The sequence below is a fragment of the Camelus ferus genome, chromosome 15 (genome assembly GCF_009834535.1).
Source record: "Camelus ferus isolate YT-003-E chromosome 15, BCGSAC_Cfer_1.0, whole genome shotgun sequence".
In the NCBI taxonomy this organism is placed as follows: domain Eukaryota; kingdom Metazoa; phylum Chordata; class Mammalia; order Artiodactyla; family Camelidae; genus Camelus; species Camelus ferus.
The window spans coordinates 18,237,217-18,258,987 of record NC_045710.1 but is presented as its reverse complement, the minus strand read 5'-3'; the positions used below and the strand labels follow the sequence as shown (position 1 = coordinate 18,258,987).

The 21,771-nt window shown below is 53.6% G+C and overlaps 2 protein-coding genes across 15 annotated transcripts in view; one reads left to right on the top strand and one right to left on the bottom strand.

Moving 5' to 3' along the window:
• Window positions 1–5,639, top strand: part of CIB4 (calcium and integrin binding family member 4) — a 127,060-nt gene extending 121,421 nt beyond the window's left edge. For all 14 annotated transcript variants that reach the window (XM_032497209.1, XM_032497195.1, XM_032497201.1 and 11 more), the window contains 3 exons: window positions 2,978–3,087; window positions 3,944–4,032; window positions 5,444–5,639. In XM_032497209.1, the coding sequence (XP_032353100.1) occupies window positions 2,978–3,087; window positions 3,944–4,032; window positions 5,444–5,474 (230 nt within the window). In that variant the 3' untranslated portion in view covers window positions 5,475–5,639. The remainder of the gene's footprint in view (window positions 1–2,977; window positions 3,088–3,943; window positions 4,033–5,443) is intronic.
• A 1,537-nt stretch (window positions 5,640–7,176) lies between these two features.
• Window positions 7,177–20,912, bottom strand: FAM166C (family with sequence similarity 166 member C). The gene is made up of 4 exons (XM_006189698.2): window positions 20,786–20,912; window positions 10,520–10,793; window positions 9,097–9,209; window positions 7,177–7,379 (listed from the first exon to the last, which is right to left on the bottom strand). Exons 1-4 carry the CDS (start codon window positions 20,857–20,859, stop codon window positions 7,235–7,237), a joined length of 606 nt encoding a protein of 201 aa, XP_006189760.1. The 5' UTR covers window positions 20,860–20,912; the 3' UTR covers window positions 7,177–7,234.
• Window positions 20,913–21,771: the final 859 nt, after the last annotated feature.

Sequence of the window (21,771 nt, the reverse complement as noted above, 5' to 3'; positions counted from 1 at the left end):
AGGAGAGAGGTGCTTAGTTGCACCTGCCGCATCCATACATATCCTGCCCCAGGGAGCAGAGGCAAAAGTCTTGGCTCTACCGCTGAAGGATCCTGTGACATCAGCAAACTCCCTCCTCCACTCTGCACCCAATATAGCTCTAGCTCTCATTCTTCAGTGTGGAATATTACACAGTTTCTGAGGTTTGCATTTTTTTGTATTTAACAATCATCAAGCGATACAGAATTGCGCTTCTGACTAATCAGCATCCTCTACATTCCAAACCCCACGCACATGGTGACTTGCATGTGTTTTCTTATTTAATCCTCACAGCAACCCTATGGAGGTATTGTTGTTACCCATTTTACAGATGAGGAAACCGAGGCTCAGCTCATGTATGAAGATTAAATTTGGTGGCAAATTACAGGGGACCCCAAAAGGCTCACCCAAGATAGCGTCCAAGATCGCTGGAAGCTACATGGTTTTTCTCTAACGTGTAGAATTCCAGAAGCAGTTGTCCATGGCAGTTCTGCAACACTAGGGACCCAGGCTTCTATTAGGTCACTTCATCCTCCACTCCCAGGGTCCCCTCATTGTCTCAAAGAGCTGCACCTTTCCTCTAAAAACGCCTGCCCCTCTTCTGCTTGCATCTCATCAAGTGGAACTTAGTCACATCTAGCAGCAAGGGAGGCTGGGAAAGGCAGCACTCATTTTAGGTGATCAGATGTCAGGTAAAAATTGGGCATTTTATTATAATAAAAGAGTTACGAGTGATCAAGAGCATAGACTGACCATAGAGTTAGACTGCCTGGGTCTGCTCTTGTCTCCACTTCCCAGTGTGTGACCTCAGGTGGTTTATTCCTTCACTCGCTCAACAAATAGTTGTTGAGCACCTACTGTGCCCTACACTGTTCTAAAAGCTGGGGATACAGGACCAACCAAATGACAAAACTCCCTGCCCTCATGGAACTTATACTCTAGTGGAGGGAAATAAACTAGCTAATAAGTGAAACATATAGTGTGTTAGGTGGTATTCAGTGTTGGGAGAAAAATAAAGCCGGGAAAGGGATGGAAGTGCAATTTCAGACAGGTTCTGAGCAGTGCCCTGGGGAGAAGCTGGCATTTGAATAAAGACCCAAAGGATCTCTGGGGCGAGTGTGTTCCAGGGAGGGAGAAACACAGTGCAAAGGCCCTGAGGCAGGAGCGTGCCTGGCCCGATGAGGAATGTCAAAGAGGCAGAGTGAAAGCAGGGCAGACAGTGGGACCCCTGTTGGGACCTGGGCTGTCCTTTGGCTCAGATGGGAGGCTGACCACTCTGGCTGCTGAGTGGAGAAGACACCGAAGGGGGCAGACAGAGCAGGGAAACTGGTTAGGAGGCTGCTACTGGGATCCTAGAGAGACATGATGGTGGTTGGACCAGGGTGGAGCCAGTGCAGTGAGGAGAAGTCATCAGGCTGGGTTTACTGCCTCTTGAAGGTAGAGTTGGGAGGATTTGTTGGTTATGGAGAATGGGGGAAGGACACAGTCAAGGATGACTCCAAGCTGACTGGTCAGGCAGCTGGAAGTGTGAAGCCACCCATTTGCCAAGAAGGGCTCTGAGTGCAGCAGACTTAGGGGCAGGGCGGCGTGGGTCATATGGGAAGTTTGGGTTTGGACAGGTTGAGTTTGAGACTTATTAGACCTCCAAGTGGAGAGGACAGGAAGGTGGATATATGTGCCTGGGATTCAGGGAGAAGCCCAGGATGCAGACACAACTTTGAGATTAATCAGCATATAGATGATATTTAAAGGCAGGAGAAAATGAAATTAAGGAGATAAACATGGTTATTAATCTCTGTGTGTCTCAGTTGCCGCATCTGTGTTATGAGAATTAAACACAGTGAAATATAAAGCCCTTAGACCGTAGCCTGGCACATCTGTGTTTGTCACAGCAGGAATTATTGTACCTTCCTAAATTTACTGCATTTACTATATAGCTGATGAGTGGTTCAGGGACTGTGTTGGGTGTCCTAGGAGAGGGCTGCCAAGAATGTCGGTGTAACAGTCTCATCCTGGCCTTCAAGGTCCTTCCAGCTCAGCATACCTCCCAGACTTAACCGCTGACCTTCTCCGAAGCCCCCACTTCCCTCTAACCTGACTCATCACCCAGCACTGTTCCTTCCCTACTACTGTCCCCAGTGACCCTGGCAACTCCTCCAACCCGCATCTTGGCAGTTCCAAGCTGCTTAGTCCTCCTATGATGCCTCTTCTTCCAAGAAGTCTTCCTCATTCACACCCCCAACTCCAGCCAGACAACATGCCCATTTGGAAGCCCTCAGGGTCCTTGGATGCCCATTCCTCCCTTCCTGGAGCCAAGCTGTTTGGGTGCCTGACTGTCTCCCCAGCCTGGCACATCTCTGTGCCGATGCAGGTGGCAGGAGCAGGGACTTGTGCCCAGGTGCTCTGGCTCCAAATCCAGACTGCTTCCCGCCCCTCCACGCTGCCCAGCTCGGAGCCACCAAAAACGTACTGGCCTGGGAGTTCCGAGGTTGGGATTTCCACTAGCATGGTGGTTGATGTGGCACTTGGGGTCCAGACTAGCCAGGTCTGAACCCCTGTCCTTCCACTTCCTGGCAGTGTGGGCAAACCACTTCACACCTCTGTGCCTCAGTTTCCCTTTCGTAAAGTAAGACTAACAGAAGGCTGTGAAGAGTCAGTGCCTTCACACAGGTGAGGCTCTCAGGCCAAGTAAGCAGGCAGTACACACCCAATCAATGCTCACTGTTATTGTTCTTACATGAAGCACTGCCTGTCTGCAGCCTGCCCGTCTGCAGCCTGCCCTGCCTCTGCAGCGCCCCACCCCCTCGGCCTGCACAGGCCCCCCTGAGTCCCAGGTTCTAGGCCCACCGGGGACAGTTGGGCTCAGCGGGGCCTCCCAGGGGCTAATTGGAGTCTGTGGGTGCCATGGCCCCCCAGGACTCTCGGAATCCTCCTCTCAGGCCCTGCCTCCTCTTTGCAGATTTTAATGAGAATGGCTTCATCGATGAGGAGGACCTGCAGAGGATCATCCTCCGACTGCTCAACAGTGACGACGTGTCAGAAGACCTGCTGACCGACCTCATCAGCCACGTGTGTGTCCGGGGCTACCGGGCGGAGGTTGGGGTGGGCCTCACCATCCCCCGAAGCCCCTGGATGGCAGGCAGGGTGAGGTGTACTGAGGCATAGGGTGCACACTGGAGGCAACTACCTCCAACTTTCTGTCTTTCCTCCAGGATCATGACTCCCTTCCAGGGTCCCCAAAGCCATAGCCCAAGCCCCCCATTCCAAGAGGCCTTCCCACCAACACTGCAGGCAGTGCAGGCAGGTGGGCCAACAGCAGCTCAGCCTCAGAGGGGCACATCGCAACTGTCCCCTTCCCCACATTATCCCAGCACAACACGATGCCCAGACATCCTGAGGGACCGTCCAAAGTGTGACAGGACATGAAGACTAGCCATGGATCCATTTGTCTTAAGTACATGAGAACCTTTTAGTTTGGGTGGGAACTGGGAGCAAAGATAAAACCGTGAAGGGTCATCGCTGCCCCTGACCCTGCCTGTGCCCCTTGCGGTAGAGCCCCTGGTGGCAGAGTGACAGGAGTGGGTGGGGGGTGTCACCTTGTTCATCACCCCACACTCTTCTCACTATCAGGTTTGTGCTGGAGGCACCAAGGGACTCTTTCCACCATGAGGTTGGCCCACAAGGCCCCATACCTCGGTACCCACAAGGCCCCATACCTCGGTGCCCACAACCTCGTCTCTCTGCGCCTCCATGTCCCTGTCTGGGGTGGAGCACCTGCCTCACAAGGGACTCAGGGAGGTGTGTTAAGCACCTGGCAGAAAGCTGGGCTTAATGGTCGTGCTCAGCATGTGGTGCCTGCCCTGACCCCAGTGCCCGCATCTCCCTCTGATTCTCTGCTCTCTGCTCCTTCTGCACCCCTATCCAGGTCCTGAATGAGTCGGATCTGGACAATGACAACATGTTGTCTTTCTCAGAGTTTGAACACGCGATGGCCAAATCTCCAGACTTCATGAAGTAAGGTGTTCTGGAGTGAAGGGGATGCCCAGCACTGTGGGGGACAGGAAGGGCCCCTGGTCTCCCTTGGCCAGTGGGGCACCTCGGTTTTCCAAAGGAGGGTCATGAGTTTCCAGGGCACTTTGCAGATTCTTCCAGAATCAGCAAAACTGGAGCTTCTGAGAAATTAACCTGGAAAGAGACAGGGAGTGGGGTTTCAAAAGGCACGGGGGAAATTGCATTCCAGGCTTTGCAAATGATGTGGGCAGTCCAAACTTTGGGTGCTGTCCCTCTCCGGCGGCACAAAGCCCCCTGGGCTCCAGGACTGACCTGGGGAGTTTCCTTTGCCACTGTTCATCCAGCTCCCCTTCTGCCCACAACCTCCACATGTCATGAGGAGTTGGGGATTTGCATGAGAGTGTGAAGATGCTGGTGATGGAACTTAGAGAATTCTAAGAATTTCCAAACCTTGTTTCAGCTGGAAAGGGGCCTGCATGGTCCTATCTGGCCCTAACACCTTTGAGGCGATTGGCCATCCCTGTGTTTCTCAGGCTGTGTTTGACAGTCTTATTTGGCTCCTTCCAGCTGTGGGAAATGAACCACCCCTGGAGACAGCCTTTTCGTGAGGAACAGCCCAGTTAGAGGCCCCTCTTGTGCTGAGCTGCCCTTGTTTGCGTGTGCCTGCTTCACCTGGGCCCTATTCTGCGCTTAGTCTTCAGTCTAGGTGACGTTGTAACAAGAAAGAATGCTCCCTCAAGATGGTTTAACAAACCAATCAACAACGAACGAAAACAGCCAGAGCTCGGAGAGCACCTGGTCCAGAGCCCAGAGTCTCTCCCTCGGTCCTCAGCAACTCCGGACGTTGCTGTATGTGCAACTGGCAAACTCTGCTTTGTTAGACTTGAGGCCAAGTGGCCTCCCCACAGCGGTCAAGTTTAAACCTCTTTGGCTCCGAATGACCCTCAGGGAATGTCCCTCAGCTCTCACTCCAAATTCCCAGAGAGATAATCCGAGTGGCCAGCTCCAGGCAGGTGTCCAGTCCACCTGGCTGGAGGAGAGGGCCCTCCATTCCGAGATGGTTGTGGCCTGGGCAGACTTTCTATAAAGGGGTCCACATTTGGACCACCCCAACCGAGTTCATTCCTCTTCCTCCATAACAGCCCAACACACGACTGAAGCCGAAATCCAGTCTGTCTTGAGTTTCTTCTTTCAATCTTTCCCTTTGCTTTCCGCTGATTCCAGCACCACAAGGTTCTGACAGCCTTTGCATTCAAGAGCTGCTCAAAGGAGCTTCAAGAAGGCTTTGGGTTGGCTTGGGAGAGCTTCAAACAGGCCACCACTCAAGAAAGGGACGAGAGAGGTGTGCACCCAGAAATGAGAGGGCGTGTTACGACTGTGGGCTCCAGGTGGCTCATGGAATTCTTTCTTTCAGCTCCTTTCGGATTCACTTCTGGGGATACTGATGTGGCCACAAATATCTGATCTGACAGCCTCGAGGTGGACCCCTGGAACTCGGAATCTGAACCCCTGCGGGCACCAGGGGAACTCTAATTAGAAGAATGACTTTGTCCCTGTCCCTTTCTCACTTCTAGAATACTGTTCTTTCAATAAAGCAAAAGGAAAGACTTTCCCTTGTTCCATCAGTTCCTCATTTTTTGAATGCAGGACCACACAGAAGTACTTTTTATTAAGAACTGCTCATTCCAGGGTTTAAGTTTGCCAATGACACCAAGACTGGGATGGTGAGTCATTTCAAAGACAGGTTCCCAAGACATTTTTGCCCCACTCGGCACCCCCGTGCCCTCAGGATGCAACAGTGTATGGCCAGCGATCAGGTCTTATTTACTTTGCTATTCCGCCAAATCCTGGAATGAATTTGGCCATCCCAGGGGCTCTTTGGGACCTAGGTGGTCAGGGACCCTGGGACACAGGAGAAGCCCCGTAGGGGGTCTCTGAAAGCTGTCAGATGCCTACCTGACGGCCGGTGGTTTTTCTTGTTTACACTGTCCTCAGAGGAGGACACAGGAGAAGGGCTGTTTCACCCTCACATGTACTTGAACCTGTTGTGGGTTCAACTTCAACCTGTTGTGGGTTGCCTTGCCTTTAGGTCCTGACTCACTTATTTAGGGGAAATAAGAGCCCTGTTGCCTGATGGAGTCCCTTAATTAAATCCAGCAGGTGATGGATGTTGGAGAGCTCCTGTGGCATGGGCCCATACCTGGCCTGAGGTTCCCATCCCAGATCCTGTCTTCCTGAGGGGCTGTTCCCCACATCCTGTGCCCTGTCCCGCAGGCAGAAGTCCTCCCAGGAGGCAGGAAGCAGGTGACAGCAGACACTCCAGACCCAGAACCTTCCAGGCCACCTCAGGATGTGACCTAGGAACCTGTCCCCAGTGTCCACTCTGGCCTAGAGTCCCCTGAAACACAGAGATGCCTGAAAGAGCGGCTTGATCCTGGGTCAGCTCCCTCCTGTTCCCTTCAAGAGACAGTCCCAGGGGTCGATGCCAAATCAGCCTGTCCCTGCCAGGCTGGGCAGAATATAGAACGTGGTTTCTTCTCTCAGGCACCACAGGGTCCTCTGGGATCTGCATCATCTCTGCCCCTCAGTCCCCAAGAGGACTACATGCAGGGTGTATAGTGGGAAAACCAGAGCTTGGGAGCCAGAAAGGCCTGGGTTCAAATCCTGGCTGGGCCACGTCTAAGCTGCCTGAACTTGGACGACTGTCTCCACCTCTGAGCCCCAGTGTCTTTATCAGTAAAGTGAGAGTAACACCACCTCCCTCCCAGGTTATTGTGCGAACAAAACGATGCTGAGCCAGGGCTCAGGCCGGAATTCCTTTGCATCTGACACCAGTGCAAGCATTCTGGGGCCGCTGCATCCTCACTCTCAGACATGCAATAACGGGGCCTCCTTGATTATACCAGAGGAAGCAGATGGGAGGTATCTCTGTGCCTGAGTGACCTGCCACCAAGACTTGGGAGCCCCACAGTCCTCAGGGGAGAGGTGGGTGGGCCCAGCAGAGTCCTGGACACGGCTTTTTCTTGGCTTGAACCCCTGGGGCTGAGCATTGCACAGGCCCTTCAGACACAGCGCCGTGTGACTCTCAGGTGCTGTCCTGCTGTGACCAAATGCTCCTGGGGCTCAGAGGAGAGGAGCCTGGGGTGATCATGGCTAAAGATTTTATTCCAAAAAGCCAACCTGGTCAGGCCACGGCTGTCAGGCGTCACGCTCTGAACTCAAAGTAACGGTCCCTCCTCTGCCGCTCCTGTGGGGAGACCCTCTTCCCCGATGGGAATGTCTGGTAGGTCTTCAGGTTCTCGGGGGATGCTCTTAAAAGGTACCACTTCTTCTTCGGGCTCAGAGGAGGCCTGCAGATGAGGATGGGCCAGTGTTATGCAGCGAGGGTGGAAAAGGCCCATTTCCCAGCCCCTGCTGCTGATGACCCTGCGGGCTGCTCATTGGCTTAACAGCTGGTAAGTCACCCTGCACTCAAGATGAGAATCACTTGTGTTTGCACAATGGGACAGTGGTTAAGAGCAAGGACACGGGTGTCAGGAAGCTGGGCTGGATTCTGGCCCAGTTCCTGCTAGAGGTGTACACATGTAATATGGACTAATGTTGGTACCTCTCTCCTCACACTGTTTTGAGGAGTAAGTGAAGTAATACATACAAAGCACTGAATAAGGTGAAAACACTCAGTAAACATTATAAGAAATATGCTGCTGATGGTGATGATGGTGATGGTGATGCTGATGCGGATGCTGATGGTGGTGGTGGTGGCGGGGATGATGCTGATGGTGATGACAGTGTTGATGGTGGTGGATATGATGATGGTGGTGATGATGGCAACGATGGCAGTGAAACTCAGGGAAGGGCAAGGACTTTCCTCAGGCCACAGAGGTGATAAGAGGAAAGGTTGATCACAGGCACTGACCCTCTTCCTCTCAACCACCTGGTTGGTCCTCTGTGTTACATGTGAAGCCAGCAGCAGCAGCAGAGGCTGCTAGGCAGTTTGGAGAAGGAACGGAGCTGGGGGCATCCTGCGCTCCCCACAGCTGCAAGAGATGTAGATCCTGCCTAGAGCAGTCTCAAGAGGAGATCTGTCCCCAGGTGAGGCCCTGCCCTGTCTCCAGGGATGGACTGGCTCAGAGCCACCCCGAGGGGTGGAAATGACCAACCCAGGGCCCTAGAGTTGGCATTGGGAGATCTGGGTTCCCTCCAGGTTTTACCTCCAATCAGACTTGCCCTGAGCACAAGTTCCCAAAGCCATCGCTAAGCCTCAGTTTCCCTATTTATAAAATTGTCCCATCTAGTCCTGCAGAGAGGAACCTATAGAGGCAGCTAAATTTGTTTCTTTAAAAAACCTGTGAACTCTATGAAAAAGGTTGCTGCTTTATCAGTAACAGTGATGGCAAGGCTCAGGCTCTTGAGGCAAACAAGGGATCGGCATGGAGTTGAGAACCGAAGATCTGTCCCCCGACTCCTGATGCCCCCTGCTCCACAGCACACCTCACAGCACAGACTTCTGATTTCCCTGCCTGGGCAACAGGGGAGAGCGAGGAAACCACATGCCTGGATTATCTCGCAAGGCAGAGCTGGCCTTCCCTGGGAGAAGAAGCTCTCCCATATAAAAGCAGCAAAGAGTGGGCAGTGAGGAATTTTCGTATTTATTAGCTAGACAGTTGGAATTTGAAAAATATGTACAAGTCCCTAGGAGAACATTTTTTGAATCTGGACAGGGCTGGAGACAGTCCCTGCTTTGTGTAGTACCCATTTGTGTCCGCCAGAGGGCAGCAGCTCCTTGCAGGGGGAGAAGCTTGCATTTTCAGGCCAGCAGAGATTGTGGGGTTTGCACCCAAACTCCTTAGTGCATCTGACCAGGAATATGGTCTTCCTGATTCTGCTCATTCTGGTTCCTGGCATCCCTCCTAAGGCTGCCAAAACCGTGACTCCCTTGCTCTGTAACTGTCACCCTCTGCACCGTAGGCTCTTTGGGGTTGAGTCTTAACTCATTTCTGGCTAAGAGCAGGTTCCCTGTGGGTGTGTGTTGTTGAATGCGTGGACGAAGGGAGGGCAGGCACTCACAGGTCGGTGGGGATGGGGTACCGCTCCCACTCCCTCACAGGCAGCACGAAGTAGGGGACCCGGGGCACCATGCCCGTCTTGTCTTGATAGTACTCCCGATGCCGCTGGGCCATCTGCAGCTCAACCAAGGAAGAGACGACAGGTTGTTAGTGCGCAGGCGCAATCTCGGGCATCTGCAGTCCCTGCCTGGCTGTACCTGGGCAGGTGGTAGGGCATCGTCTCCCTTAATGTTCCTGGAAGAGTCCCCAGCCAGGTGTCCTCTCTGAGCCTCAGCTCCTTGTCTGGCTACTGGGGATAATGACACTAGGCCAGCATTGCTAGGGTGAGTAAATGAGGCAGGGGACCAGCAGAGGTAAGGGATGTGAAGCCCAGCTTAGTAAGTGGCACAGGGAAACTCGGGGTGTGTGTGTGTGTGTGTGTGTGTGTGTGTGTGTGTGTGTGTCTCCCTGCCCCCTCTCCTAGGCAGGCTGTGCTCTGTGAGCCAAGATGGAGGAGCAGGCCTTCCCAGGCCCACAACACTGTCCCACAGCTCCTCGGAGTCTGACGGCATCCACCTGGTCCTCTCCCAGGGGAGGCTGCTTTCTCGTACAGTTCTCCACCCGGGGACCAGGAGGCATCTGTGTCCTTGAAATCAGGTCTGGAGGGATGTTTGCAAGGGAGCTGAGGGGGAAAGTGAGCTGAGGAGCAGCTCAGCCTCCCCTGAGGTGGGGGAGCGCCTGTGTGCCTGTGCTCCGCCGGGACGTGTCTGACCAGATCCAGGGAAGGCTTTATGAGCCGGAGGAGCAGAATAGGAACAACGGGGGTGTGGGCAGCCCCTCCCCGCCCCCCATCTGCCTCTCTTTCCCAGAGGGCAGGTGGGGTCCACTCCGGTGCTGGGGCTGACTAGGGCACACCCTAGAGGGCGCTGTAGAGCAGGGCGGTGTCAGGTGGGCACTGGGATCCCAGTGGGCAGGTATGATTGAGAGGAGACTGGGGGCTGGAGCCGGGGTGGGGCTTAGCGGCCGTCAGCGCATGCGGTTCATCCTGTGGGTGAACCTTGGGGCTTTTGCTCAGAGGGAGGTAAGCCAGGGTCCGCAGGGGGAGAGGCTACTTGGGTAGAGGTGAGGGCGGGAACATCCCCAAAGTCCCCTTGCTCTCGCTTTCTCAGTAGCAGCGGGAGCAGGGAGAGAGCCACGGTTGTCCCTGGAGTGGGGGGAGAGCAGGGAAGCAGAGTGCCGAGCCCCTCCACACTCCTCCAGCCAGACTCACCGGGTTCCCTGCTGGCTCCGGGGCTCTGAAAAAGCAAATAGAGGCGCTCTGGAGGGTGAGAGGTCTCCCCTGGCCTCCAGCCATCACTTCCTCCCCATGCTATGGGGGCGGAGGTGGGGGGCGCCAAGAGGGGGAAGGGTGGCAGGAGCCCCGCCTGGGCCGGCGGGCGGCCCACCTGGTAGAAGCGAGTGAGCTCGGCTGAGCGGGTACTGTCCAGGTTGAAGCGGGTGTAGCTGGGCATGTGCAGCCAGCGGTTCCAGGTGTGGGAGCGGTGACTCTGCACTAAGTCGGGGTTTGGGGAGAAGATGGTCGGGAAGTGGCCACCGTTGCTGAAGGGAGTGTGGCTCTTCTCCAAGGCTGCGTTGCGCTGGTCCTGGAAGTACTTGAGAGTGGTGGTGCCATAGGGGGAGCCGAAGGAGAAGGCCACACCAGGAACATGGCCTTGGTACCTGGGAGAGCAGAGAGAGGTGAGGGAGACATGGGTGGAGGGCTCCAGGCTGGTTCCAGTTCCAAGACAGGCCCTTAAAGACTAGGGGTGACATCAGGAGGCCCCACTGGTCACCTCTGGGCCTCAAGAGGCTTCCTAAGGTGCACTGCCCAGCTCAAGTCTCTGGGGAGGACAAGTGCCAGAGACCTGGTCCTCTGCCTCCCCACAGAGGTCTCTGCCCAGACCTCTACGACGTCACCTCCCAGACCAGGCGCTCACACAGGGATCAGGACACCTAGGGACCAGGACACCTGGGTGCCAGTCCTGACCCCCTCAGCGAGCTGTAGGCAAATCACCATCCCTCACTGGCCCTCCATTGACTGAGGGGCTGGCCTGAGGATACAGAGACCTCCTGCAGCTCTGACGTTCTGTGATGACCTCATGAAGGGGCAGGGGACACAGTGACACATGATGAGTGTCAGCTCTGGTGTGGCCGAGCCCTGGGTTCAGAGTGCCGCAGCCCCACTCTCAGCAAGACGGCCTCCCAAGGTGCTGCCCAGCCAGCCTGCAGAGCTTGCCCAGGGCTCTGGAGCTGTGAGCGCTTTATAAGGAGCTCCATCACCCTCTGCAACCAGGGAAGTGGCTGGTGAGAGGGCCAGCAGCAGGGCGAGCACAGACCCTGGGACACACAGCACAGCCAACACGCGCTCTCAAGACGCCCGGTTATAAGGTTCACGCAGAGAGAACGAAGACTTGTGTCGGCAGAGGGAGGGGAGGGGAGGGGAGGGGAGCGCTGGTGACATCAAAGAGCTTGGGCACCAGACTTTGGACAAACAGCAAGAGATGGAAGCTCCGCCGTCAGCACAGCCTCCGTGGGCTCCCCAGCCTCTGAAACCTGGCCCTGCCCCCGGGTTGCCACGAGGTCGCCAGTGGCCTCTCCGCAGCGGTGGGCACTGTTCATCTCTCTCATCCTGAAATACCACTCTCGGCTCCTTATTTTCTGTTGGTTCTCACCCATACCTCTGACCTTTCCTTCTCAGTCTCCTCCTGATGCCCCCCATCAGCCCACTCCCTCTGGGGTCTGTCCTGGGCCCACCCGTTCTTCCTGGTGACGGCAACCAGGTGGTGGCCTTAAACTTCACCTGTGTGTGGATGAGCCTCGGTCTACACCTCCAGCCTAGAAGTTCCCTCCAAGCTTCAAACTCCCGTATACAGTGCACATTAAATGTCCCTGGGCCTTATCCCCCACCTCCACAATCCAGACCCCTGGAATCCTGCAGCATCTGAGGCTGCCCAGGGGCCAGAGTGGTGAGCAATGGGGCTGCAGAGTGGGCGGCGGCGGGGAGAGACCCTCCACTGCACTCGGTTCTTTCTCCAGCCCCTCCTCTCTCATTCCTTGGTCTCTGTCTGCCCTGAATTCTATGACCCTGGTGGTCCTAACCCCCTCCCTCCTGCCTCAGTGCCCTTCCTGTGTTCCTTGCTGGTGGCCACATTTCCTGCCCTGGAAAGATGTGGGGCTGGTGAGTGCCTGTGAGCCCATGGGGTCACCTTGGCCACTTCCAGGATGGAGCCCTCCTCTTTGCCATGGCTTGCCCCTGTCCTGGTCTGGAGATCCCTCCTCCTGCCTTGCCAAGGTCTCACTCACTCCCCCAACCCATTCCTCCCCATTTCTCTCAGCCTCAGTCCCTCCTCCTACCCATCTGTGATCGCTCCTCCCCTTTAGCATCTTCCCTTCTGCCTGCAAACATGCAACATCTTTCCTTGATTCCCAAGTCCAAACGGGGCCTTGCTGCTTTCTTACCCACTACCCTTTCTCTTCCTTTATTTCCGAATGTCTCCAGGGAATCCCCTGTACTTCCTGCCTTCGCTTCTTCTACTCCTACACTTTCCTGGACTTCCCTCTGTCTGACTTCTGACCCATCACTTAAGTGTGGGCTGGTGCTTTCTCATTAAGGTCATGTAAGATCATCCAGCTGCCAAATCCAATGTCCTTGACCCCCACTGTCTCTGTAACATTCACACCGAGGAAGAAACGTAACGGAAGTGGTAGAAGCAGGGCCCCTGGGATTTGTTGGTGCTGCGTATGAAATGTAATGAGACGGTCAGTTCAGTCATCAGCAAGTCAAAGACAAGCGGTGAGGATGCTTCTTCCTTCCTCCCAACGAGTCCTTCCACGCTGGGGGCGGTCCCTCCTAGTGTTTCCAGCCCCCACGTGCTCGGCCACATGGATGGTGGAGGACCATCTGCCTGGTGAGGTGAAGCCCACTCTTCTCTCCCTTTTGTTTTGAAGCAAGGAAGCCCACCCTGGTCCTCCACATCCTGTTCTGAGGGGACATACTCTGCCCTTCGAGGGGAAAGCCCGCCCCAGCCCAGCTCTGGTGGCTCCTTCGGGGTTTCAACGTCAGCGCCATTCTCCAAGACCTCTTGCCTTCTTTTATCTCATTTCTCAAGTGGTCCAGAACACAGGAAATGAAACAGGTGCTGGTCACCAGGGGTTGTCAAACCCCGACAGAGATAATGACACGACAGAGGGAAAACTAAAGAAAGATGGCCTAGAACATTCTGCAGGGAAAAGAGCATGCATGACCCAAGAACATTGGATCGGCCAGTGTGGTCATTCAGGTATTAAGGGAGCTGCACCAAAGAACTCAGGAAATAAAGGACCAAAGCCCTTCTTGAAAGCAGTGTTCAGTGATGAAATCCTACCAGCTAAGAGACGATCGAAAGAAAAAACTACCAGTCATGTAGAACATCTTCACAGCTATTTAAGTGCAGAACTTGGAATAGCTACTAGGTGAAGGCTGGTTGCAGAAAAGAATGCAAATGTTATAAAACCTGTCAAAGGAAAAAGTAATTTAAGTAGCAAAAATTGGGGAGTGGGTGGAGGGGGAGCTGGAAGTGCACTTTGAATTTCTAAAGCAGAGTCAACCCCTGGCATCTAAAATTGAAACACGTTGGTAAAAATAACAGAATAATTACTCTAACCCCTTAATAGTTTTAATTCTCTCTTCCTCTCCCTCTCTGTCAGAGGGGCCTTTTAGAAGCTAAGATGTCTTGTGATGAATTAGCATTTATCTAGAGTCTAGCTCTTTTTCTGTTCTGCTTCAGTATCTTTCTCTTCAGTTAGGTTTGAGTAGGATTAAATTTCATGCTTTTCATTTTAAAATAGTAAACATGGTATGATCATATTTTTATTAAATTGTTTTGTCTATCTTTCTGTCCATCGATCCATTCACCCATCCATCTAGTCTTCTATCTGAATAGACACCTAAAAAGAAACCAAAAATGAGGTTTAGGCTCATTCTGGGTGCTTGGATTTGGGGTGATTTGTTGCTCCCTTCTTTGCAAATGTAATATTTTTTTAGAGAGTCAGATGGCATTAGGAGCTACTTTATTGGGAACCTACTGTGTGCTGGCTTGATGCGTGCTGTCAGGAATACAAATTGCTCAACCCTGCTTCCTTGAGCCTGCCCCTCCTTCAGTGTTTGAGTCACGGTGAGTGTGCACCGGTGGCCCAGGCTCTCATGCTATTAAACACAAGGAGGGAAGGCCATTCCCATGGAGGGTCGGGAGGGACTTTTGGTGGAGCTCCATAAAGGGGTGTCCCTTGGGGGAGGCATTGAGAAGAACCCCTGCTCCTCTTCTGGGTGCTAGTGTTCCCCAGAGTCCTCTTCGCTCTTCAGGGGACCACGCCCTCTGGAAGAGCTCATGCATGTTAGGCTTCCAACACTGGACACCTAGATCTGTGCCTCCAACCCCACCCCTTCTCCCCGCTACAGACCCACTCACCCAGCTGTCCACACGGGGCATGCCCAGGCACCAGACTCAGCACGATAGAAATGAGCCTGCTCCCCCTTCTGGATTTCCCTGCCCTGGGTAATGCCATCCCCATCTACCAGAATCCACCAGAAACTCAGCATCGCCCTGCCAACCGTCACATCCAGCTTCTCCCTAAGTCCTGCCTTTGCTCCCTCCTTAGGGACTTTTCCACTGCTCTCCCTTGTCCCACAGCTGCAGGTCCTCCTCTTTGCTCATCTGATCAGCCTCGCATCTCCTAGCTAGACCCATAGACCAAGTGTCACCCCCTGCAGCTTGTCGTCCACACTAATGCCAGAGCGATCTTTCATCACCAGACCACCATGGCTCACCTCTCTTTTCACTTCCCCGCAGGCACCCCATGCCCCAGAAGTGCTACTCACATCTCTGGGGCCCCACGTGCTCTCCAAGTCTTCACACACATTTCCTCTACCCAGAAGTCCCCATCTCCTTCTGCCCCGTGGGGCGTCCCACCCTCACTCACAGAGCCAGGCTCTCTGTTGCCTTCCCTGACCACACACCCTCTACCCAGCAGCACCTCCTTACAGTAGGGTTATGATCCTTCATCCATACCCAGATCCATATTAGCTGCCTCTCCTCTGCTAATATGTGTTCTCCTTTATCCGCAGCACCTACACGCCCCCGACACACAAGTGCACCATAAATGTTCACTGGAGGAAGCAGAAGTCCAGGAGCCCAGGGGCACCATGCCCTGGAACCATGGCTCCCATCTGCAGAGCACGCACCAGCACAGAGTGTCCCACCCACAGGGGCGGGCGCACCTCAAACAAAGGAGCTATAGAAATGTGCCCGTTTCCTCGTGATCCTTCTTTTTGCCACCCCCAGGCTCTCTGCCACACTCCTCCTCTGCTCCCTGCTTTCCCGCCTTCTCTGAATGCCAAGATATTTGCATCCCAATAGAAGAGAAGCCCTCTCCTCCGCAATCCTCCAAAGGTTCTGCCTGGATCTGAATTCCATTCAGCACCTGCTGCTCCGGGTGGGGTGCGTGTGTGCACACACACATGCACGTGGTCATGTTTATTCAGCACTAGGCAGACAGCCTTGGCTAATAAGTCTATGTCCCCGGACGCACTTGCATCTGTGAGCTGTGAGCATGACTTGTGCAGTTCCATGGTAGAGCTTTGTTTTCGCTGGGCATGGGGCCAGCCAAGGTGGAGAGAACAGGGGAATGACAGGTTTCACAACGGGGCATCAGATGGTCCTGACCGGGCCTGCCACACCTCCTCCTTGACCCCTTCATCCATCCCTGCCCCTCCCCAGCCTGCACACCACACAAGCTTGGAGACAGTGCTCAGCCTGGCCCACGGCAGAAGTCCACTGTGGTTACTGTGCACACAGGGAGCCCTCCCTTCCTGCTTCTTAATAGCACTGCTTGGCCCCATAGCCAACATTGGAATTAATTACTGTTCTCCATCGGGGATCCCATGAGCGACTTATTAACTAATTAACTTGTTACTATTCAGCATGTCCTCATTCCGCAAGCACCCTCTTCTCCACACACTTCCTGCTGAGTACGATTCAGATCAGATCTCTCCCCTGGGCGCAAACCTTCAAGGGGTCCCCATTGCCCGTGAAGTTAAGAACAAATTAAGCCAGGCGCTCAAGGTCCTTCTTGGTGTGAAGCCCTGCTTTCCAGTCTTACCAACCTCTGTCATATCCCAGAGTAACCGAGCAGGACCTTTCCGGGATGGAACCTCCCCACCGTGTCTTCTGCCTGCCTCTCATCAGTAGAAGAACTTTAGCTTCCAAGGCCTTTCCCTGAGTTCCGAAGAATGAATTTAATCCAGGAAGTGAGAAAATGCAGAAAGAAAGGAAAACAGTCAAGCAAGACAAATTAATAATAGTTTAGCCATTAAACAAAGCCAAGGTCCTTTAGCTCCTCTTCAAGAACTATCGATAATATTCTGAGCCATGTCCTTTGAGCTGTTTTGCAGATACTGAAACCCCCGCCAGGCAGAAGAAGTGAACTGTGTGCTGCCCACAAGCCCGAAGAACCTGACCAGCTGGAGCCGGAAGACTGATGATGTTGACTCCCGATGACCTCACCACCAACCAATCGGGAGAATGTCCATGAGCTGTCATGCACCCCACACACCCCCCGCCCGCCGTCTGTAAAAACCTTTCCCTGAAAGCCTTTGGAGAGTTTGGATCTTTTGAGCACTAGCTTCCCAGACTCCTTGCTTGGTGCCCTGCAATAAATGCTGCAATTTCCTTCATCACAACATGGCGTCAATAGGTTGGCTTTACTGTATGTGGCCGAGCGGACCCAAGTCTGATTCGGTAACACCAGCTTTGCCGCTCCAGCCAAATAGGCCATTTGCTGCTTTAGAAGCATATCCTGTTGGTACCTGCACCCCATGACTTTCCCCAGGTCATCCCCTCCATCCAAAAGATGTTTCCTCCTCTCCCCACATTGTGATCTTACCCATCCTTCAAGGTAGATTTCATCTACCTCCTATTCCATCCAGCCTCTTCTGACCAAGCCCATCCGCTCCAGTGAACCATCTTCACTCTTTGTGCCTCTCAGGTCTCAGTTCACATTCTACTGTGCTGTCATTACCTGGGCAGTATGTTCTTCCTTTCTGAATTACAAACTCGTGGGGATAGAGGGCTGTCTTCTACTCATACTTACATCCCTGGCATTCCTGGCACTCAGTACCTGTTCTGGAAATATTTGCTGAATTGAGCTGATACATGGGGACACACTTCTAAGGGCTGATGATTATTCTGGATAGAAGGATGGTCCCTGTTACAAAGCCCAGGTGTCCAGGGCCCCCGATTTCCTGTTCTTAGGAAGGCTCCCCAGTTCCCCAGGGTTGTGTGAGTGTGTCAGTTACCTATCTGGGCACATGGACTCTCCTATATCCTCCTGGGAAGGTGGTCTTTGTTTTGTACCCCAGGATGTACTGGCCCGTCTCTCACCCTGAGAGGTGACCTGTTGGAATTACTGTACTGTGGTGAGCAGCAGCCCATCTCTTCCCAGCTCTGCATTGTGACGCCACGTCGATAGCTTGAAATCGGCTACAGCAGGAGTAGTTTTGCCACAGATAACGGGTGAACGCTACAAATCAAGGTTTTTTTCCCTCCAGAGAGCTGGTTGTTAAACATTTACCAGCACACCACTGAGAGTGCAGATCTGTTGTATGAGGATTCCGGGGGAGGGGACAAGGCCACCTCGTGGGACCACCCTTTAACAATGGCAAGTATGAAATGCACTGATACGAGGTTCTTGAGACCCCCGAGGCCCAGGCCAGGCTTAGTGTCAGACATGGGCACAGCTGTCACTCCAGGCAGATGGAGGGAGGCACTGGGGTAGAAGCCCGTCACACTTATTCCTGCTGAGAGCCACTGCGGGGAGCTGCAGGCACTGGGGGCAGCAGCAGTCTGGGTATGAATGAATGCACAAGGGCAGGTCGAGTGTTTGGACTGGGAACCTGGTGAGGTGTGACGGGAGGCAGAGAGTAAGGGAGTGGGTACCACCTGAACCTGTGCCTCTAGCAGGGAGCACAGAGTATCACTGAAGCCAGTCTCATCCCTTAAGAAGCCTTACCATCCCAGGAGTTCCCTGCTCACTGCAGGGATGGCACACAGGCCAGACAGTGGCAAAGTGTCTGAAGGCAGTGCTGCCCAGAGCAGCAAAAGACCAGATGGCGCATCCTAGCCAACTAGTCTGAAGGCCAACATCCTGTCCCCCTTGGTGCTAGAATCAGACCTTGAACACTGTAGGGGTCCAACTAATGATAATAGCTAACAGTTGGAGGGATTGAAGAGAGCAGGGGTGCTGAAGTCACAGAGACCTGGCTGGGTGACTTGATGAATGACTTTGGGCAATTTCTCATCTGGGTTGTTGTAAAGGGTTTTGTTGTTGCTGTTTGTTTGTTTTTAAATTTGTAAAAAGCCCAGCACAGTGCCTGGCACATAGTAGATGCTTATACACGGGGGTTCATGGTGCTACTACAGGGCATCAGGGATCTGGTTCCAGCCCAGCTCTTCCTTCACCAGCCTGGAGCTTAGGCAAGTCCCCCACAGACCTCAGTGACCGCATCTGGAAAGGGATGGGAAGGGCTGGACTACATGATTCCCGAGGTCCTTGACACTGTAAATATTCTCTGCCTCTCTGAATACAACTGGTAAGGGGGATGATTTGAATGTCAGAAGAGACTGGCTGCACTGAAAATCCTGTGATTAATGTTTGAAAAGACATTCAAAAATAATAATTATCCAAGTGTGGTGAGGAATCTTGGATTCTTTCAGTACGTTAACAAAATTGCCAATGAGGTAGCATTTAGACACATGAGACAACTCAATTCATTTCTTGTTGAAGAGCATCTTTAGGGAGAGCATATCCCTCCCAGAAAGATCCAGACGAAAAAGTAGCACGTACAGGCTCAGCTGCTCAAACTAGACCATCTACGCTTGGAGCCTTATTTACGATTCACTTGTTGCCACAATTTCTAGAGCAGTCACAGGACAGGGCGCTCAAGGGAACTGCAGACAGGTGGTGTGGCTAGAGAAGCATCCTGGGATTGCTTCTGAAACTCGCAGCTTCCCACCCCCACAACCCCAGACAGAGTTGGGGAACTGTGAGGGGGAGGGTTAGGTTCCAGTTGGAGACTGTGAGGGGCTTAAGAAAAAATACATCAATGTATAAAATCAAACCTCATGATAAACACCCATAATATGGTGTAAACACCACTATCTACAGCTGCAAAAATGGCTTTGAGCTAAACCTTATGTATTTAGACCAGACTGGGAACCCCTGGGGGGCAGCCCCCAACTTGTTTGCCTTAACCCAACATCTGGCACATCCCAAGCACTCAACACATCTTTATTAAAGGAATGCCTAAACGATTGAAAGAATTAATAGGGAAGTCCTCCGTCCTTTCCTAATACACCTGGCTTGACTTCAGGAAACAACTGTGACCTGGTAAATCAGCTTTGTCTGATGTGGCCAAAGTAGCTTTCAAGCTCTCCCAGATCCAAAGAAAGGCCCTGCCCACAAATGGGCTAGACTAAAACTACAGCACCTGCCCCTATTTACTGCATTCTCTCTGTGTGCAGAAATAATTTTAATATCACAGCCCCGCAATATCATGCTTATTCTGCAAGATGATCCAAATGTCATATAAAATATAGTGTGAGACCTTTTCTTCATTTCACAGTCTGTTTAGTTTGCAGAAGAGAGCATGTGTTTTTTTCAACCACATGGAGATCCTGCCTGCAAAACACTCAAGACATTAACTTCATTCATTCATTCATTCTATACAAATGTGCTGATACTTTGCTGGTATCTCAGAATCCAGCCCCTGCCTTCAGTGCAGACATTGATTGGTAGGAGAGAGAAGACAATTTACACCTTGGAGGAAGAGGTTAAGAGTGGAAATCTCAGATACTTTGAAAGAAAGGGCCAAAGAATCGAAAGAAACAATCAGACTTGCATCTTAGATGTTCGGAGTGTGAAAAATCCAGAGAAACGGAAGGTAGGCTTGGCCCTTCATCCAAAAACGCCAAAGACAGGGCAGATCTCCCAGCTGGAAGCTTTCAAAGACGGCGGTTCTGCGAGGATTAAGTGAGATCAGTGGGAGAACCGACCATTAGGTCGGTGGAGAGTGCGCACCACTAAATGTTACTGCCGGTCGTGCCTTGTCAGATTCTTCGAGCCCTGCCCGCCCCCGGGTGCCCAACCCATCTCCTTCGCTCCTTCAACCAACAGATACTAATGTTGCCGGAATCCTGGGTGCCCCGCACTGTGCTGGAGGCCGAAGAGCCCGCTCCTTCGGGGACTCCAAAACCTCTTGTTCCTGCCCGGTGTCTCCAGACACCAGTCCCACAGGCAGTCGCCCCCTTCTCCTCCCGACCCGGACCCCACTCACTGTTACCCGAGCTGGCGTGCTCCTCACTAGCTAGGGACCCACTTCCTACCGAAGGGGATCTGGAGCGCCCCGCCGCGCCCAGCCACTGCCGGCTGAGAGAGCGCAAACCGCCCCACCCCAAGAAGGCCACCTGGTCGGGTGAAAACTTGGCGCCCGGTCCCTTCAACCCCCAAGGCGCAGGGGTAGAGTTTTCGAGGCCGGAGGCGGGGGGGGGGGGGGGGGGGGTTGCGGAGGGAGGAGAGAAGACGTCCCCAGGGGCTCTGACCCCCAGGCTTGGGTGGGGTCTAGTATTCGGAGGTCTTACCCGGGCATGAGGCCAGGAGGCACGTAGGCGGCATTGAACTCGGTCAGTAGGGTGCCTGCGCTGCGGGAGGCCATGGTGGCGGCAGTGAGAGCGCAGCGAGCCCAGGGTGCTCCTACACCACGGTCAATAGCCCGGGTCACCAGGCAACCGTGAGCCTGGCAACGCCGGGGTGGGGGGGCGTTCCTGGACCACTCTCCCCCTCGCTGTCCCCCTTAATGGAGCAGCACCGTGGGGCGCGCCCAGAAGATGCCCCCATCTCCACCTGCTCTCCTGTGTGAACCCACAAATCGCTGCTCCTACTCAAGCCTCCACTTTCGCATCATTGGGCGCATCTCAGAGCTTCACTGCTGGCCCAAATGGTTGATTCTGGGATGAGGGGTGGATGTGGAAACGGTGGGGGAGTCCCCGGTGGATGCACTCTAAGTGTCCTTCTGCCCGCTGCAGGACCCGGCTTGGGACGCCCTGGCTTTGCAGGCGGCACACAAAGCAGCGGCCCCAGCGCGGCTCAGCTCCAACGCTGGAGTGACTGCAGGGACCTCAAGAGCCATTGCTGGCCAACGGTGCCCGCTGCGCCCCAGTTCTGCGGGGCTTCCAGGAGGGGGCTTGGCCATTGTCCCACTTTGCATGTTTGCCAGGAAGCACCGAAGTGTGTGTGTGTGTACTGAGAGACATTTTTCTCCTTAGTCTCTCCTCTCTCCCTAGGAACTGTCTTCTCACCTCTTCTCGACTCCCAAACTACTCCACAAGTGTGGTTCATAAGTAAGTGGCAAACAGCCAGTCGTGAAAAGGTCTGGTGTGCGATTTACAATTGTTGGGATTACAGTTCAGTCCTTCCTGTGAATCTAGGGTTGGGTGTTTGCCTCAGAGAGCAAACTGGCCCAGGTGAGGCTTCTTTGTTGTAATGCCTCCCTCCTGTACTGGTGCCCCCCACATCCGGATTTCTCCAGTGACCCTCATGTGGCCTTGGGGCATATGCAGGGCAGGGC

What these genes read in the sequence shown, in the direction of transcription:
- FAM166C (XM_006189698.2), bottom strand. Translation starts at nt 20,859, where the DNA reads ATGGCCTCCCGCAGCGCAGGCACCCTACTGACCGAGTTCAATGCCGCC. An exon ending in AGCTCACTCGCTTCTACCAG is followed by an intron (nt 9,210 to 10,519) that starts GTGGGCCGCCCG and finishes GTTGAGCTGCAG; the next exon opens with ATGGCCCAGCGGCATCGGGA. An exon ending in TACCCCATCCCCACCGACCT is followed by an intron (nt 7,380 to 9,096) that starts GTGAGTGCCTGC and finishes CCTCATCTGCAG; the next exon opens with GCCTCCTCTGAGCCCGAAGA.